At 37.3% G+C, this 20,184-nt stretch overlaps 1 protein-coding gene across 1 annotated transcript in view; it reads right to left on the bottom strand.

Moving 5' to 3' along the window:
* The window catches only part of STK3 (serine/threonine kinase 3), a 296,567-nt gene that overhangs the window by 195,301 nt on the left and 81,082 nt on the right, over positions 1-20,184 (bottom strand). Inside the window, exons 5-6 of the mRNA XM_043879157.1 lie at positions 12,198-12,362; positions 11,523-11,690 (exon numbers count right to left, since the gene is read on the bottom strand). Of these exons, the coding sequence (XP_043735092.1) occupies positions 11,523-11,690; positions 12,198-12,362 (333 nt within the window). The remainder of the gene's footprint in view (positions 1-11,522; positions 11,691-12,197; positions 12,363-20,184) is intronic.

Genomic DNA, 20,184 nt, shown 5'->3' with positions numbered 1-20,184 from the left:
GGCGAAGAAGTCAGAAGCAATAAGAAAAGAAAAGGGGAAAGACCTACTATAAACTGTTCTCTTCACATACAGAAGAAAAAGCCACATCTACACTAGAAAGTAAAATGTGACCACAGGCAAGGCTGAAAATGAAGTACAATTTTTCTTTTGAGTCCCCAAAAGTATGAAATACTTTAGAATTAAAAAGGTCAGCATTTTGCCCAAAACTACCAATGATTTAAGATTAAAAGACCTAAATAAAATAAGAATGGGATAGGATGGAATAACATCCAAGAAAAACAACAACAACTGCAAATGTGAGTTTTCAGATTCAGAACACATAATAGTGAGCTAAAGTGAACTGAACAAAAGAGGTGCTAGGAATCCATTATGCTGTATGTCAGTGCTAACAAGGCTACCAAATTTTCTTTCCATTCTCTACACCCCAAAGTGATTCATCTTCAAAATAAAAATTATAGTTGATACCAAATAAGTACTGCTTACTCAAATGTCATGTAGACCAATATATACAGCAAGGCCAGAACTATTAAAAAAAAATTATAAAAAGTAAACTAACATCTTAGAGCCTATCTGGTGGTCCTGACTGTTCAACCAATCAAAACCAGATATCCCCAGCCAGGTGAAATGCATAAAAATAACCTCAGCCCTAATTCAGAAATACATTGGTTGTCACTCACTGAAACTATACAGTAATAAGATCCAGCAGTTAAAAATACATAACTATTTTATAGTAAATATCAGTGTCATTCCTGTTTCAACCTGACTTCCCATTCTACCCTCAAAGCCCCCAAACTTGAAACCAAGTACCATTTGTTGAGTAGCTGGAGTGTGGTTAAGGAAAGGAAGCTATGCTTGTTTGTAAGGAATCTGCCATTTCCTCCCTGCCAAAACACTTGTTTAAAAAGTCATGTAATATTTCTATTAAATTGTAAATGCAGCCGACAAGGAAATGGCCTACTGGCAGTGTACTGCCTTTGTGGCAGAGCCAACGGGCCTACAGCAAAATAGTGCACATGATAATTTCAGCATGCATTCCCAAGTAACAAAATTGTGCTTTACATAAATACCACAGAACCTGAGCAAGATCCAGAAAAAGCAATGAACATTTGCCCAAGCTTTCATGCTTGCCTGTATCAATTGTATGTCATAACTAAAGCAAAATAGAAAAGCATCTACATATGTCCAAGAAGCTTGTGAAGTTAGATCATATAACCCTGGGAAAACTATTGCAACTTAAATCTGTGTATTTCTTGTTAACCACTGTAACAACTCACTAATAAAAATTAAGAAAAACTGTGGGTATCAAATGAACCAAAATGTACTAACTGCATACAAGTCCTTAAAGACTATAATGCAACTTATTAACAGGAACACATGTTCGGCATAAGCCACAATTGTTATGTTAAATTACTTCTTCCTTTGATATCACTCATTTGATTACAGAATTTAAGAGATTCACAAACCTTCCAATTAAAACGGTGACCTTCAGTTTATAAGTCACTTACTGCAATGCTTATAAAGTCACCTCCGATCATTTATCCCTTACCTTTCATTACATAGCACAACTACATGTAATTATGCTATTTAAACGATCCCAGATGTAATGAAGATGATTTTATTTATGTAAAAGTTCTACTGAAAACTAAGTTAACATAATCAAACAAATAATCTGTATTTAATATACTCCTCTAGGACAGCTGAAAATTCTACTCTGCAAGAATTTAGCTAAAATAGTTTTTTAAGTCAGGTATGTTTTATCTGTCTTCATTTTTTAAAATATGTCTGATTCAGCCATGATTTCAAACATCAGTATGCTACAGACAGCATTTCCTCCAAAAACATTATGAATTTTTAAGTGCAACAGACATGAAGGTAGAGTCAACAACTGCCCACAGACACCTCCCGATATCCTAACACAGAACACCTGGGCATTTACGTCTTCAAAATAGAGGCTAACCTAGACAGTCAGGTTAACAAAACACAACAAAACCTACTATGATCAATATAGTGAGTCTATACAACTGATTTTAAGACCTTCAAGAGGGCTGATGACTGAACCCCCGTGAATCCCCATTAGCAAACCAAAGCTACTGTCCAGAGGCCAAGACTAAGTCTTTCTGATCTCCTTCAACGTATTAACAGGATCTAAAGTAGCAAATATATATATATTATATGTATATGTATAATATGTATATATATATGCATATATATATATTTGCTACTTTAGATCCTGTTAATACGTTGAAGGATCATATATATATATACATATATATATATATATATATGAATTAAAGCAATTTAAAATTGAAACTTTAAATTAACTGCACTTAGTAAAAGTTCAAAAGTCAAGTCAAGAGCAACAATATGGCTTTCAAGTTGTGCTTAATTAGTATTTACTTTCATTTTTCTTTTATTTCCCTGACTCTTATCCTAACCTACTGGTACAACATTATCATTATAAGAAAGAAGAACCTCAGCTTGCTGGATTTCAATATCAACACCACGAAATATCTTTGAGATAGGAAAGGGAATTGAGCACATATTCACCAAAAACATTTATTGGATGCTCTTATGTAAGTCACTCTGATTTTCAATTAGACACACAAAGACGAAATACACTTGCATTTAAAACTTAGATCTAGTAGAAGAAATAAGACAACAGCATAAACATTACTGCAATATTGATACATGGGAAGTTTAAAAGAATCATAAGAAAGATAAGAGAAGAAGTGATACGAGAATACAGAGGAAAAAAAAGATTTTTTTTTTAAATTAGTGGAACTTCAGACAATAATTAGACATACATAAAACTAAACTTTCCAGAAGTTCAAGACTTTTGGGGGATTGGGGTGAAATCACAGATGCCCTATGCATATATAGTTACTGGTTCCAAATTAAAACACAGAACAGTGATATGCTGTAATAAAGTAAATAATGAACAAAACCACATCCTAAATACACAATATAATAAGAAACTCTGTTGAGGGTCTCCAATACTATTATTGAGAGCCACAGTTCTCAATCTTTGGGGACCAAGAAACTGTATTTTCATTGATGAAAACTGAACTCTTTCACCAAAAAATGGACATTTGCCCAAAAACCAATATTTAAATGCAATTCTGGAGGTCCGTTGACTCTCTGAATTTGCTGCTCCAGAAAAAACTCATTCTACTCTCTTGTGAATCACAGTTTCCATTACCGAGTATATAGTGAAAATGAAGTAGAAAACATCTGTATATCACAGTATGACCTGAGGTTAGAAAAAAGAGTCCACATGTCTCTCTGTCCTCATGGGCTCATTATTTCCATATTGTTTCCAGTAGAGGCTGCAGAAGTCATCTCAGCAGCCATAAGCAAGGGCTTAAAAGCTTTCAACAACCTCCCCCAGCTGGCAATAAACTCCCCTGGGCACTGTATAAGCTCCCAATACCTCGAACTCTACTCAATAAGCCAAGACAACAGTAAGTATTATCAAACAGGGTACCCTCCATAAGAACTTGAACTAATTTACAATTTCAATTTGAGACCTGAAAACTTAATAAAGCTACCTAATATTTCTAAAGTATTTGATATTATATATATATTGCTCATTTATAATGTCTTCTATGATCTTCATAACAATTTAGTGAAATGGACAATAAGTTGCTATTCAATTGCTCAGTCGTGTCCAACTCTTTGTGACCCCATGAACTGCAGCATACCAGGCTTCTCTGTCCTCCACCATCTCCTGGAGCTTGCTTAAACTCACATCCATCAAGTCAATGATGCCATCCAACCATCTCATCCTCTGTTGTCCCCTTCTCCTCCTGCCTTCAATGTTTCCCAGCATCAGGGTCTTTTCTAATGAGTCAGCTCTTTGCATCAGGTGACCAAAGTACTGGAGCTTCAGCTGAATATCCTTCCAATGGATATTCAGGTCTGATTTCCTTTAGGATTGATTAGTTTGATCTCTTTGCAGTCCAAGGGACTCTCAAGAGTCTTCTCCAACACCACCCCCTCAGTTCAGTTCAGTCGCTCAGTCATGTCCGACTATTTGTGACCCCATGGGCTGCAGCACTCCAGGTCTCCCTGTCCATCACCATCTCCCGGAACTTGCTCAAACTCCTGTCCATCAAGTCGGTGATGCTATCCAACCACCTCATTCTCTGTCGTCCCCTTTTTCTCCTGCCTTCAATCTTTCCCAGCATCAGGGTCTTTTCAAATGAGTCAGTTCTTCACATCAGGTGACCGAAGTACTGGAGTTTCAGCTTCAGCATCAGCCCTTCCAATGAATATTCAAGACTGATTCCTTTAGGATGGACTGGCTGGATCTCCTTGCAGTCAAAGGGACTCTCAAGAGTCTTCTCCAGCACCACAGTTCAAAAGCATCAATTCTTCAGCGCTCAGCTTTCTTTATAGTCCAACTCTCACATCCATACATGACTACTGGAAAAATCATAGCTTTGACTAGACGGACCTTTGTCAGCAAAGTAATGTCTCTGCTTTCTAATATGCTGTCTAGGTTTGTCATAGCATTCCTTCCAAGGAGCAAGAGTCTTTTAATTTCATGGCTGCGGTCACCATCTGCAGTGATTTTGGAGCACACAAAAATACAGTCTGCCACTGTTTCCACTGTTTTTCCATCTATTTGCCATGAAGTGATGGGACCAGATGCCATGATCTTAAGTTTTCTGAATGTTGAGTTTTAAGCCAACTTTTTCACTCTCCTTTTTCACATTCATCAAGAGGTTCTTTAGTTCTTCTTTGCTTTCTGCCGTAAGGGTCATGTCATTTGCATGTCTGAGGTTATTGATATTTCTCCCAGCAGTCTTGATTCCAGCTTGTGCTTCATCCAGTCTGGCATTTCACATGATATACTCTGCATATAAGTTAAATAAGCAGGGTGACAACACACAGCCTTGATATACTCCAATATAACTAATTTTCAGATAACAGAATTGATTTAGGACTCATACACCAGGTCACCACTCTCATGTGGCAACAACGAAAGCATCGTGGAACTGGAAGAAATCAGATTTCCAAAGGTTGGTACAGTGGTTCTTGCCCTTAAAATTCAAGTTACAAACCAATGCTGGGTCATAAAATCAGCTGAATGGATTTGAACCACCTTTTTTTTTTAATGAAAAGATGAAGTACAACAGATGATAATACTGTGATAGAATAGAGATCAGAGTCGATCACAAATAGTAATTCACAATGTAAAATTTATTTCACATGGGACCCATTATAGACATACATAGATAAGTACTGTTTATGTTGTGAACATGTGACGTGCTCAGACCCTTCAGTTGTGTCTGACTCTTTGCAACCCCACGGTCTGTAACCCACCAGGCTTCTCTGTCCACAGGATTATCTCAGCAAGAATACTGGGTAGGTTGCTATTTTCTCAGCCATCTTCCAGACCCAGGGATCAAACCTGTGGCTCCTGCATTGGCAGGCAGAATTCTTTACCACTAAGCTAACCTGTGGGAGAAGGCAATGGCACCCCGCTCCAGTACTCTTGCCTGGAAAATTTCATGGATGGAGAAGCCTGGTGGGCTGCAGTCCATGGGGTCGCTGAGAGTCAGACACGACTAAGCGACTTCACTTTCACTTTTCACTTTCATGCATTGGAGAAGGAAATGGCAACCCACTCCAGTGTTCTTGCCTGGAGAATCCCAGGGATGGGGGAGCCTGGTGGGCTGCCATCTATGGGGTCCCACAGGGTCGGACACGACTGAAGTGACTTAGCAGCAGCAGCAGCAGCAAGCTACCTGGGAAACTATTTATATATATTTTGTTTCAATTGTGTGCACACACATGCATGCCCACATGTGCATAATATGTCACAATGTGAAATCTATTTCTTACTAAGGATCACAGTAAAAAAAGTATGAAATATAAATCATCTTTCAATCATTAATAAATCAACTTATATTGTCTCCTGTAAATGCTCCCACACAAATACAGAGAAATATTGCCTTTGCTAGCTTCCCACAATAAAATCTTTAAAAGATAGATTCTAGTGTAATTCTTTAAGTAAAACTTAATGGAAATATGTCTCCAATATTACTATTCCTATTCACATAATTAGTATGTCAGTGAGAAAGTGATGATTGCTTCCTCAGTAGTTACCAAACTAATCATATTTACAGAGGACTTGGCAACATCAACAGCAAGGTTTGAATATAAATTAACAGTGGGAATTTGTCTTCCCCATGAAACCCTCAGGGGTGACCTCAGCAGACTCAACCAAGAGAAATTGAGATCTGTTTATTCTGTTTTCCCTGCTTATTCATCTCTTCAAGAATAATAACTCCTACTGGACAGAAATACGTTGAAACTGTCAATGTAATAAAACTTAATCCTCGATTTTGAGGCTGGAACGCCTTGTACTCCCACATGTATTAGGACCACAGGGCAGAACAACTCCAACTCTCACATAGAGTGAAAAACCACATGTCCTGGAAGTTGTACTGAAATTCTCCAACGATCCAATTTGCCCCCTCCTCCGGATCCTTAGCTATTTCTGATCTGAAAGTATACTTAAGAGAATCAAGGTATCACTTAAAATAATCAGGCAGAAAGACATAGGGAACAGACAGGGGGAAGAAATGGAGTATGAACAGAAAGAAAAGTGAAGGTTCGAAAGGGACTGTGTGAGCATTCATGAACGTACACTGTTAGGAAATAGGGAACAGTCAGAGGAAGTCAAGGCAGCACTGGGGAGAAACGGAAAAAAAGGAAGATGAGGATAAGTTCAAAGGAGAAAAACAAGCACTGTAATGCCAAAATAATAAAAATCATATGGGCATATGATCCTTTATGATTTGTAATATACACATAAATGAATAAAAGTTGTTACAGTGTATGGTCTTACATTCTAAACAACTGAATATATATGTACTTCCTCCCCATACACACACAGAGAAGGCAAAATAATTCTAACATCAGAATGCAAGTTATCACTGGAGTGGAAGTTCCAAGAGAACAGGACACACACCTGCACTGCTTACCACTATATCCTCAAAGTCTGCCTGGGACATGATGAATGAGCCCTGAATATATGCAGAAGGAAATAAAGAAAAGAGAACAGAAGTAAAAGAATATAAGAAGAAAATTCCAGGGTCCTTGTCTTCAAAAAATCAAACATCCATACTCAGGGGACACTCAGTTTCTCTGACACAAAATAACCAATGTAGGACACCAGATATATTCTCCAACTGGTCCAAAGGTTGACTTCCTGCCTCCACATGAGAACAGGCATCTATTTTAACATCAACACTAAATCAAAAATATGTTAATATTAATGATTAAATTTTGTATTACTGCTAAAATGGATATGTCCATGATAAAAAATAAACACAATTATATGGCAAATAAGTTTCAACAGCATTATTCTCATCACTAAAGGAATCAATAAAAATTATTTTTAAAAAGTAATATCCCCAAAATGTAAACTCCAATTTACAACTATTAAATGTTTATACAAAATCCCTAGAACACATCTATTACACAAAGCAAAGTAATACAACAATTAAATACAAATAAGCAATCCTCTACTTGTAGGATAGCAAATCTGAGATACATTTTGACTCAAAGACCTCCCAAGGGAAGGACTGGGAGGATTCTACCCAAAAGAATTATAAAGGGACTTAGACTGAGTATTAGAATTGGATACAAAAAGTGATGGGGGACAGCTGGAAGAACAATAAACAGGCAGTAAAAAAGTCAAAGGGCTAGGAGACTTCAGCCAGCAAATAGAAAACGGCAGACCAAACTAGAGAAAAGCTGATTAAAATGAGACCAGAAACTCAACAACACAGAAAACAACCCAATTTTAAAATGGCGAATAACCTGAATAGCTGTTTCTCCAAAGAAGATATACAAATGAACAAAAAGTACATGAAATGATACTCAACATCACTAGTTATCAGGGAAATGTAAATCAAAACCATGAAGTAACACTTCACTCTCATTAGGATGGCTATTATCAAAAAGACAGAAAACAAGCGTTGGCAAGAATGTGGAGAAACTGGAATCCTTGTGTATTGCTGGTGGGAATGTAAAATAGCACAATGCTATGAAAAACAGTAGAGAGGTTCCTCAAAAACTTAAACATAAAATTACCATATGACGCAACAGTCTAGTTCTGGGTATATAGCCACAGAGTGGAGAGCAGGCTCCCGCCGGGAATAAATGCACATTCATCTTCACAGAAGCAAGAGTCTCAGCAATCAAAGGGTGGAAACAACTCAAGTGTCCAACATGGATGAATGGTTAAACAAAATGTGGCATTTATACAATGGAATATGATTCAGCCTTAAAAAAGAATTTGGATACATGCTACAACAATGGATGAACCTTGAAAACATTATATTAAGTGAAAGGAGCTGGACACAAAAGGACAAATATTGTATGATTTAACTTCTGTGAGATGCTTAGAATAGTCCAATTCATAGAAACAGAGAGAATGATGGTCATAAGGTGTTAGGGGGAGGAGATAATGAGTTACTTTTTAATGTGTATAGAGTTTTAGTTTCGGATGATAAAAATTTCTGTAGTAGACAGTGTGATGTGAATGTACTTTAAGGTCACTGAATTGTATACTGAAAAATGGTTAAAATGATACCATTTTTATGAATACTTTACCACAATTTTAAAAATTTGAGAAAAGACAAGGAAAATAGATCCTGAAATTAATCATTACTGATCTTAAAATACATATAATCTGAAAAAAGGGAACAGATTGTAGAAGATACAGTGGATTGAAGAGTGGCCCCCAAAAGATACATTTATATCCTAATATTCAGAACTTCTAAACAGGATCTCATTTGGAAAAAAAATCCTTGCAGTTGGAGATTGTTCCCGACTGCTGGAGTGGGCCCTAAATCCAATGACATCTGTCCTTTAAAGAAAAAGGCAGAGGAAAATCTGAAATAGACAGAAGAGGAAAACGCAGACACTCGCAAAGGAGAGAGTAATGTAAAAGGTGCAGGCAGGGACGCAAGAGATGTAGCTGCAACCCAAGGAGTGCCAGGGGCTGCTGGCAGCCGCCACCCCAGAGCTGAAGAGGCAGGAAACGGAGTCTCCTTTAGAGCTCCTGGGAGGAGTGCGGCCCTGCGAACACCTCCGTTTCAACTGCTGGCCTCCAGGACTGTAAGAGAATAAAGTTCTATGGTTTTAAGCCACCAAATTGGTGGTAGTATGTTAGGACGGCCCTAAGAAATTACCACAGGGGGTAAAAAAGATAAAATGAAAACTAAGAAAGTAGATTTGTTGAGCACAGAACGTGTCATTCAAGCCAAAATCTAACTATGTAAAAGCGAGAGGAAAAGGGAATCCTGAGCTTTGTCACCGAGTTGTAATTTCTGGCCACATGATGTCAGAGGGCGAAGTCCCATGCACACACACTGAGATGGGCCAGGTGCCGACCCCGGCACACACAGCAGGAACTGGGGGATGGAAGATGTGCAGGCGTGCCAGGGGCGGGGACTACTCAACTGGCACCTCTAACCAAGCCCAGTCATCCAGAATTTCTCAACTTGGTTCCATTATTAATTGGGCAGGAAGGAAGGAGGTCATGGATTCTTGTTTTGTTTTTTTAATTTAAAAATGACTGGCTCAGTTTTCAATTCTTAATAAACATTTTTGAAATTTTTTTAAAAAAAGAAATCATGTTGGATTAGGAGTATACTTGGTTGTGACACAGTGCCATGTAATTTGCAATGAGAGAAGCTACTCTGTGCTTTATTTTTCAAATCCTTGGCTATCTGCGAGAGAGACGACCTCATGGTCAAACTGAATATGTGGAACTATTTGGTTGGAAAAAATAAGATTTATACTGGAGGAAGCAGAACAGTAATACTCTTAAGTTCTGGGTTAAATCCCAGCTCTGACACTTAGCTAGCTGTCTTGGATACTTTGGTTAACCTCACTAACTTAAACTCAAATATATCTAGCTAAGGATCACCCCAAAAACTTTCTAGCTGAAAGTACCAAAGATATCTAATAATCAGAAAAGAAATGAGAATTTTATTGATCATTTTATGTTGACCTTGTTATAGTTCATGTCAATATTTTCAAAGAATTCATGCTATTTTTCTGTTTCACTTTAGCAAGAGGCGTTTATATGTACAAGGAAGATAACACATATCATATACAATTATATTCCTCAAAGAGTTCTCAAGTGGCAGGCAGATTTTTAAATATTTCAGTATAGTACACTATTATCTACACTACTGAAATTCAATTTATAATAGCACTATAGTATCAGATAGAATTTAAATTTATTCTTCTTTTTCAAATACTCTAAAATACTGCATTCTTTTTCCTCCCATCTGTTTACTTCATACATTTCTCCATCTACCCTAAAACCATCTTCTTTTCTTTACACACACACACACACACACACTCTCTCTCTCTCTCTCCCCCCCTCCCCCACCTTCTTTCTGCCTTCATGCCTATATCCTTTCTTCTTGAGTTGAATACAGCCACTAGAGGGCAACAAGTTTACAAAGATAAATGTATTTATCTATAATGAATTGAGATTCACATACTAATAAATTTAAAAACTGTATCATCACAAACCCTAAAGCAGTGGCAATTAGACTTGAATATGCAATCTATACATTTCAGACTCAAAAATTTATCATGGAAAAGGAGTTCATAAAACCATAAAATAATATTCAAAAAAGGAATTCCATTTTCTCACTGAACACTAAAAATAAAAGCTTAATTCACTTATAGATACATAGCAATATTAGAAATTGGGATTCTTTTTTAATATTAGCTGGACTAGAGAAACAAAAACAAAAAGGTACAATATGCAGGGTATGTAGAAGAGAATGGATTTCTTCCAAGCCTCCACTGTTACATTCAGAATACGAGGAACTGAATAATGCAGTGGATTTACCAGCCCTTTATTCTATTTATTTCATAGGGAACCCTATATGCAAAACAGAAAAAGAGACACAGATGTACAGAACAGACTTTGGGACTCTATGGGAGAAGGTGAGGATGGGATGTTCTGAGAGAATAGCATTGAAACAAGTATACTATCAAGGGTGAAACACATCACCAGCCCAGGTTGGATGCTCAGGGCTGGTGCACTGGGAAGACCCAGAGGGATGGGATGGGGAGGGAGGTGGGAGGGGGTTCAGGATGGGGAACACATGTAAATCCAAGGCTGATTCATGTCAGTGTATGGCAAAAACCACTACAATACTGTAAAGTAATTAGCCTCCAACTAATAAAAATAAATGGGAAAAATAAATAAATCAATCAGTCGTAGGGAAATGCAGCAGGTGTACTTTGGGGGAAAGAACAGCCACTGCAGAGAGAAATACAGGCTTCACTTCTCTCCCTCCCAACTAAGGATGTGACGGTGGAGAGAACTCAACAGTCGCTAAGCCCTGACAGATAATTTTACTAATTTTTGCACAGAATCCAAATTCAAATGATCTTTTTATTCCATGTTTATTTACACTCACACTACAAAACTGCAGTGCTTTTAACATTGACATTTTCCATCATTTTCTTACCCTCATCGGATGTATATCAGCATAAGGAGGTTTTCCTTCAGCCATTTCTATAGAAGTAATGCCAAGGGACCAGATGTCAGCCACACAGTTATAGCCTATTTCCTGAATGACCTCAGGAGCCATCCAAAATGGAGTTCCTATCACAGTATTGCGTTTTGCCATTGTATCCTGCAAGAACATTACAGAGATATAACTACAAAAACACTAAGGAAATGTATTTGCCAATGTATTCCTTAAACTACATATTTGAAACCCTCAAATACTACAGGTTATATCTGAAATTGACTATTTTCCTAAAATTTCAATCAGTTGTGACATGACATATTTAGGAATTTAGAATTCTGAAATAACCAAGAGTCCATAAGTAACTTAACTCCACTACCTTCATTAAAGATAGCACTATAACAATAAAACCTACAGAAATGGGAAAATGCAGCTTTCCTTTCCAAATATTTAAGCATTTTGATGGCAGTATATATTTTTTCATGTTCATCTAATGTCTCTTAAATGGTAAATAAAAATAATTAAATAATACCTAAATAATGGCTTCTTCTCCCTGACAGTAATGAATTTATGCATTTCTTTTCATAACCCTCAAAAGATATTATCAATGTTTAATCACACTCGAACCTGGACAATACAAACCAACAGTGCTTCCAAAAGTATTACACTTACCGTTAACTGACCGGCAACTCCAAAATCCGCCAATTTTGCATGTCCTTCTGTATTGAGGAGAATATTTCCAGCTTTTATATCTCTGTGTATTTTTCTCATAAAGTGTAAGTATTCTAGTCCTTTCAAAGTAGATTTGAGAATGGTTGCAATCTCATCTTCTGTTAACTGGAAAGAAATATTTTAAAAACTCAACTGAAATGCTGATACAACTAAACTCTTACAAGAGAGCATTGTTAACAAGCACTTCTTTCTAAAGATCATTAAACTTTTAGGAAAAGGCTAAAAGGTAAAGTACCAAGAACCTCTTCTGATGAAAGAAAATGTCATCATTCAATTTCTCCTTTCTTTAAAATTATCCATGTCATTCCTAAAGCACGTTAACATATCCCAAGAATCACCATGACCCTAAGAAATCACTTTTCCCTACGCCATCTAACACCGAGGTGGCAATATGACAGCTATCTGTCCTGAAAAAGTAAATCCAGAGACACCCTTCCCTGTGGCCCCTCCAACTACTGATGAAAGTGAAAACCAACAGTGTCACACAAAGGAGAGGAAATGAGGAAGTGTGGCCTGCCAAGAGCCTCCTGCGTGAAGCATTTACACCAATGCCACTCCTCCTCCTTCCAGTGAGGTCATTCTTAATCTACCCGGGTCCTAGATTTCTAACTTCAATAATGAAAACTCAGAAATGAAAATGTCAGAGAAAGACTAAGAAAACGGAAACACAAAAACAGACCATCAGGGAAGGAAAAAAGAGGAGGGAGGTGTGAACGTAAAGACTTTTAGTACTGATAGCACCAGAGCCAGAGGAATGGATAGACAAATTATGGTATATGCAAACAATGCAATATTATTTGGTCATGAAAAGGAATAAAGTGCAGACATGTGCTGCAATGTGGATGGACCTCAAAAACATTATGCTAAGTGAAAGAAGTCGGACACAACAGAAAGCACGCATCGTATGATTCCACTTATATGAAATACTAAGAATAGGAAAATCCACAGAAAAAGAAAGCAGACTGGTGACTGCCAGGGACAAGAGGGGTAGAAATTACACAACACTGTAAATGCACTAATGACAAGGAATTTTTCACATTAAAATGGTAAATCTTATATGAATTTTACCTCAATTAAAAAAAAAACCTTTATTGTGTCAAAATTTCTAAGCAAATTGCCAGGTGGTTTACATTTGCATAAAACACCAATATATACTGTCATAAAATTACTGCACAGACCATGTAAAGCTTTGCAGGCCATGGATAAGGAGTCTGGATTATTTGAAAATTCTAATACTTTCAGGAACTGATTCTGTACCTCAGACCAGATGGACTGACTTCATGGTCCACAGAGAGCAAGCACTATATTCTGAAGCTGCACTATTCAACACAGTAGCTCCCCAGCATTTGAAACATAGCTAACCCAACTGAGATATGCTATACATATAAAATATACCAAAGTTAAAGGCCTAATACCAAAAAGGAAATGTAAGGTATCTCATCAATCACTTACATACTGCTTACACAGTTAAATGACATTTATATACTAATTACATTATATTTAAAATGTGTTAATGTTATTAATATAATATAAAATTAGTATCAGTGAAAAAAATGTTTGTCACTCAGTTAGGTCCAACTCTTTGTGACTCCATGGACTGTAACATGCCAGGCTCCTCTGTCCATGGAATTCTCCAGACAAGAATACAGGAGTGGGCAGCCAATCCCTTCTGCAGGGGATCTTCCCAACCCGGGGACTGAACCTTCATCTCCTGTATTGCAGGCTGATTCTTTTCTGTCTGAGCCACCAGGGAGGCCCCGCCTATATTTAATACATTAAAATTAATCTCACCTGCCACTTCTTCTTTTTGAATGTGGGTGCTAGAAAGCTCAGAATGACATACGTAGCCCAAGCTACGTTTCTACTGAGCGGTACTGCACTGAGAGTCCGGAAGAGCAGAGACCTCTGTCTGGGTCACTGATGTGTCGGCATCAGTGCGTACACCGGTGGAGCCACACCTGGCATACAGTTAGCAATCGATAAATAATGAATGAATGGGTACGGACCTGTAGTTACTAAAGGAGAAGAGAAATTCACATCTGATGGTCCCAGTGCTTTGAAATTAGTGCTCTGCAGCCCTGGTGGGTGAGTAAGAGGCAGGGGTGCATAGAGGGCCACCACACCACTGCAGAGGTATGCAAAGTGGTGGCCTGGGTTCTCTCCCCTCCCCCGATTCCACATCCCCACTATAAAGATTACAGAGCTCAGGGTGTTACAAAAGCAGTACCAGTCCTAAACATGGTCTCATGTTTAGTCACTTCAATGCTGACCTTTTCAGTTACCTAGACTTCGATTTTTATCCTCCTAGCATTCCACTATTTCCAACCAATAATTCAACTAATCCTTCATTAACTTCTTGGCTTGTTGTCTCTGCTCCTATACCCTGTATTTCAGAGCCACACTAGAGAAAGTTCAAAATTAAATGGACCTACTTTACTTAGGCCTCAGGATGAATCTGATTTCAGTGCATTTGCCACTGGACAAATCCACAGAAAGACTAAAAGAAGACTTGCCAGAGACAGTAAGCTTATTCATGAACTGTCTGGTTTTGCTAAAAGACTTTCAAGGTTCATTCCAACTCTATGATTCTATAACATTATATTATAAGATCTTCATTGTCTTAACAAAAGACTAATTTGGGCATCCATTTTTATTTTTCACTAATTTGGGCATTCACACTAATTTGGGCATCTGTTCTTTCAACAAGTATCTACTTCACTGGCTCTCTTGTATAAGTCCTGCTAAAGAGGCTGGGTATACAGTAGTGAAGAAGCTGACAGTACTAGTTTTTATGAAGTTTACAAGAATATCTGAGACCACAGCCAGTATTTGGCCCTGAATAAAGGTGAAGAGGACAGATCTGAAGCAAACGTGAAGTGTCTGAAGTCTCTTTCCCATTATGCTTTTCTCTATTCAGTAATAAATCCCTCCCTCTACTTTAGGGGTTCATTTCATATATTCCCTCTAAAAAAAAACAAAAAAGATGCAATAGCCAATCATTCTAATAGTACATGGATATGTCTTAAATTAAAATTATTTGTGTACAGTATTATTCTAACAATCCCTTTGAATATTAGGGCTCAAATGTGGTATCTGCACTTTGAGACTTTTAACTTCAATTATAAAATGAAAGGTTTCTATCCCTCGATAAAATCATTTTAACAATTAACAAGTAAACATTTTCTAGAACACAGAGAGATAATGTTGACTTAAATTTTTTTTATTAATTTACAGTTATAGAATCTTTTATATGAGTTTCACACAAACATGAATGCATGAATTAACCTCAATATAAGCACAGAGTAGCAAGGCTTGTTCCAAAGATGAGATTCAAAGTATGTATTCAACAAAGAGTAAAGGCAGCCAAATTTCAGCCTTAAGTACAAAAATTTCAGGTAAATCTTGACAAATTTAGAAGAATAAATGTTTATCTGGTTTCTTTTAAATATCAAGGGTAGCAAATACACTTTGGAAAAGAATAATATCTATTTCAACATTTAAACCACTCAACATATATTTTGGGTCTTTAATGGAGAATAGGAAAGAAAGGAGACTAGGCCTTCCCAGATGTAGGCCTTGATCTGGATGTTTATTTCACATCCTTTGGACACATACTATTTAGAGGGAAGGGGTAAGGGAATTCATTGACAGTCATTTTCCTAAACAGAGTTTTGTTTTTAAACAATCTTTAAACGTAAATTTCACTTACATACAAACAAAATCAGCTACCAAAGGTGACTAGGTTTCTATTTGGGAACAGAGAAAAACCAAAAACTTTAAGTAATATCTTTTTTATTTCTATAAATAAGACTTTTCATCAGTTCAGATAAATTTCAAAATCATAAGCTTTATATTGAAAATATATAGAAAGAAAAGAAAAAAACAAAAGAGAGAAGATCTGCTTTTATACAGAAAGTAAAGTAGGATTTAAGTTCTAAGATGGAAAACACTCAAACCACAACTAACACTTCTTTTAGTAGTATCTGTCAAGAATCCTTTCCAATGGAAAATTTTATTGAGAGTACTTCATTTGTGGATTTAATTAGGTTATCATCAATTCAATACAGATTTAATTTTATTTCTGTCACTACACAAATGGAGCAATGTCATCTTAAAATCATTTGAATCATATTTAGACTCTAGTTTAAAAAAAAAAAAGAAAAAGGAGGGCAGGAAAGAGATAATAAACCATGAATGAAACACTCGGTAATCAGAGCTGGAAATAAGACTTTATAGCTGAGCTAATACATTAAAAGACGGAAGTCTACATCTGGTTTCAATACTGGTATGAATTCACTGGCAAGTTTAAAAAGAATCCCATTGTACAAAAACAAAAAGATGGTTTTGATAGGCTCTAAGTCCCCTGGTTACTTTTGTTTCTAGAGTCGTATGATTAGTATAATAATATGATACATTTAATATGTCACCATGTATATGGTTTTGATAAAAATGCACCCACCAACGTGTCTCAAGGGCACATGCACAAGCTGTTTTAAAATACTCATAGTGCCTTAATGTTTTTACACTAGTAAAAACAAATTCAAGGAAGGTTTTGAAAATTCATACAAAATTAAGAATTTTATTTTTCTAAAAATGAAACTGACACTCTTAACTAAATTCTATCTTTTTGATATAATTATCTGTGCATATAAAATAATATGTTGGGGCTTCTGGTTCAAGATGGTGGAGTAGAAAGACAGGCGCTCATCTCCTCCAGCAAGAACATCAAAATCACCACTAGCTGTTGAACAGCGATCGACAGGAGGACACTGGAACCCACCAAGAAAAGAAACCCCATGTCCAAAGACAAAGAAGCAGCCAGTGAGACGGTAGGAGGGGTACAATCACAATGAAATCAAATCCCATACCTGCCAGGTGAGTGACCCACAGACTGGAGAACAATAATACCAAAGAAGTTCTCCCACTATTGTGAAGGTTCTGAACCCCACGTCAAGCTTCCCCACCTGGGGATCTGAAAAAGGGACTGGGAATCCCCAGGGAATCTGAACTTGAAGGCCAGCAGGATTTAGTTATAAGAACTTTCACAGGACTGGGGGAAACAGAGACTCCAGTCTTGGAGGGCACAAACTCACTCTCAGGCACACCAAGATGCAGAAGAAAGGAGCAGTGACCCGCAGAAGACTGAACCAAACTACCTGCTAGCGCTGGCGGGTGGCCTATGGGGGCGTGGGTCGGCAGGGGTTCACCCCAGGGACAGGGGCAGTGGCAGCAGTAGTCCAGGAAGGTCCCCCTGGGCATAAACCCTCCTGGAGGTCACCATTTACTCTGCCACAGAGCCCAGAGAGCCCAGGGCTGGGTCCCCTCAGGCCAAACAACTACAAAGGAGGGAGCACAACCCCACCCGTCAGCAGATAATTGGATTAAAGCTTTACTGAGCAAAGGCCCTGGCCACCAAAGCAATTCCCAGTTTTTCCCACCACCAGTCCCTCCCATCAGGAAGCTTACACAAGCCACTTAGCCTCCTCCATCAGAAGGCAGACAGAAGAAGCAAGAAGAACCACAGTCCCACAGCGGCTACAACAAAACCACATTACAGAAAGTTAATCAGCATGAAAAAGCAGAAAGTTATGTCCCAGATGAAGAGACAAGATAAAACCCCAGAAAAACATCTAAATGAAGTAGGGCTAAGCAACCTTCCAGAAAAAGAATTCAGAATAATGACAGTGAAGATGATCCAGGATCTCAGAATGGAGAAGATGCAAGAAATGTTTACCAAAGACCTAGAAGAACTAAAGAACAAACAAACAGAGATGAATAATACACCAGAAGGAATCAATAGCAGAATAACTGAGGCAGAAGAACAGATAAATGACCTGGAGGAGAGAATGGTGGAAATCACTGCCACAGAACCGAATATAGAAAAAAGAATGAAAAGAAATGAAGACAGCCTAACAAACCTTGGGGACAACATTAAACGCACCAACATTTGCATTATAGGGATCCCAGAAGGAGAAGAGAGAAAGAGTGTGAGAAAATATTTGAAGAGCTAATTTCAAATTATCCTAATTTCCCTGAAAATTTTCTGAAAATTTCCCTAATATGCAAAAGGAAATAGTCAACCAATTCCAGGAAGCACAGAGAGTCCCAGGCAGGATAAACCCAAGGAGGAACACACTGAGACACTCAGTAATCAAACTGACAAATACCAAAGACAAAGATAAAATACTAAAAGCAACATGGGAAAAATGACAAATAACATGCAAGTTGAACTCCCATCAGGCTATCAGCTGATTTCTCAACAGAAAATCTACATGCCAGAAGGGAATGTCACGATATATTTAAAGTGATGAAGGGGAAGAACCTACCAAGAATACTCTACCCAGCAAGACTCTCATTCAGATTTGGTGGAGAAATCAAAAGCTTTCCAGACAAGCAAAAGTTAAAAGAATTCAGCTTTACAGCAAAAATCAGCTTTACAACAAATGCTAAAGGAACTTCTCTAGGCAGGAAACACAAAAAGAAGGAAAAGACCTATAGAAAATAAACCCAAAACAATTAAATGGTAATAGGATTATACATATTGATAATTACCTTAAATGTAAATGTATTAAATGCACCAACCAAAAGACACAGCCTGGCTGAGTAGATAATACTTCTGCATGTATACACTTCCACTTACCACATCACTCTACTTGACTCCCCAAATTCTATGTAATTATTTTATATTATTAGGTTAACCATGTTCCCATTATGGCTTACAACTGTAATTATCTTTTTTTTTTTGGTCTGGCTATTGACTGTGAAAACTGGTAAACATCTTTTACTATTGTGATTATGTAACTATTACTCACTTAATACCACTGCATCATGACTAATCAACAGAAAAATAACAGAATGTATATCACCAAAACTACCATTTTAAAAAGAGACCTGTAGTCACTTTTTAAACCCAGATGCATATCAGAAGTACCTTGGAATTTTTTGAAAAATAAAATAGTAATAATAAATCTATATATAGTACTTACTATTAAGGAAACAAACCTAAAAATGAGACATAGTTCCCCTTTCATGTGCCACAGACAGATAGCTATATATATTATATTATCAAATTTCAAGTTTTAACTTGTACCTTGAATTTTCATAAAGTTTTGAAAACTATCTGAGCAAAACCCACCCTACATAGTCTTTTAAGCCCTGGATCAAATCTAATTTCTTTCAAAAAAGGACCCTTTATTCCCAAGTGAGGATTTATCTGTCCAGTGATGATAATGGCAACACCAACAACTTAACACTTACTGAGTATTTACCATACCTGCCACATTACAGGTATCATTTCATTTAATACCCACACACAACAACAGATGGTAGGCACCAACAAAAATTTACTGAGAATCTGTTATTCTGCCCTTGCCTTCATGGTGCTCATAATTTAGAGGGAAAGGAAGGGAACAGGAACAAATAATTATGGTATTAAGCAATGCCAGGTACGATAAGATTAGATATAGGAGCACTCCAGGACAGCAGAATCTAAGGTGATTATAAGAACCAGTACTGCATCAGAACCAGTACACTTAAAGTAAAATTCAAATCACACACTTTAACCCTCAAGGCCTTGAATGATACAGTTCCTGTAGCCTTCACAATCTCATCACACCACTCTCCCTATTCAAGGAAGTCTTCACAGAGGAGGAGACTTTTGAGCTGCCTCTTGAAGAATGTACAAAGTTTGTCAGGAGACCAAAGAGGAAAAGAAATACTAGATATGTGTAAAGGAAACGGGCACAAAAAATGAATGAAGTCTAGTACCAGTTCTTTGTGTCGGAATGCAGTGTGCATGGGAAAACAGTGCAAAATGGCAAAGATAGATTAAGGTTAACTCTGCTTTATGTGCCTACATACTTTTAAATGAAAAGACGGTACGATCATACCCGAACTTTTAAGAAGGAAACTGTGACAGCAGCCTTCA

Source organism: Cervus elaphus, chromosome 21, assembly GCF_910594005.1.
Source record: "Cervus elaphus chromosome 21, mCerEla1.1, whole genome shotgun sequence".
NCBI classification, from domain to species: Eukaryota; Metazoa; Chordata; class Mammalia; order Artiodactyla; family Cervidae; genus Cervus; species Cervus elaphus.
Note: the sequence above shows the minus strand (reverse complement) of the source record. Positions and strands in the feature narration are given on the sequence as shown.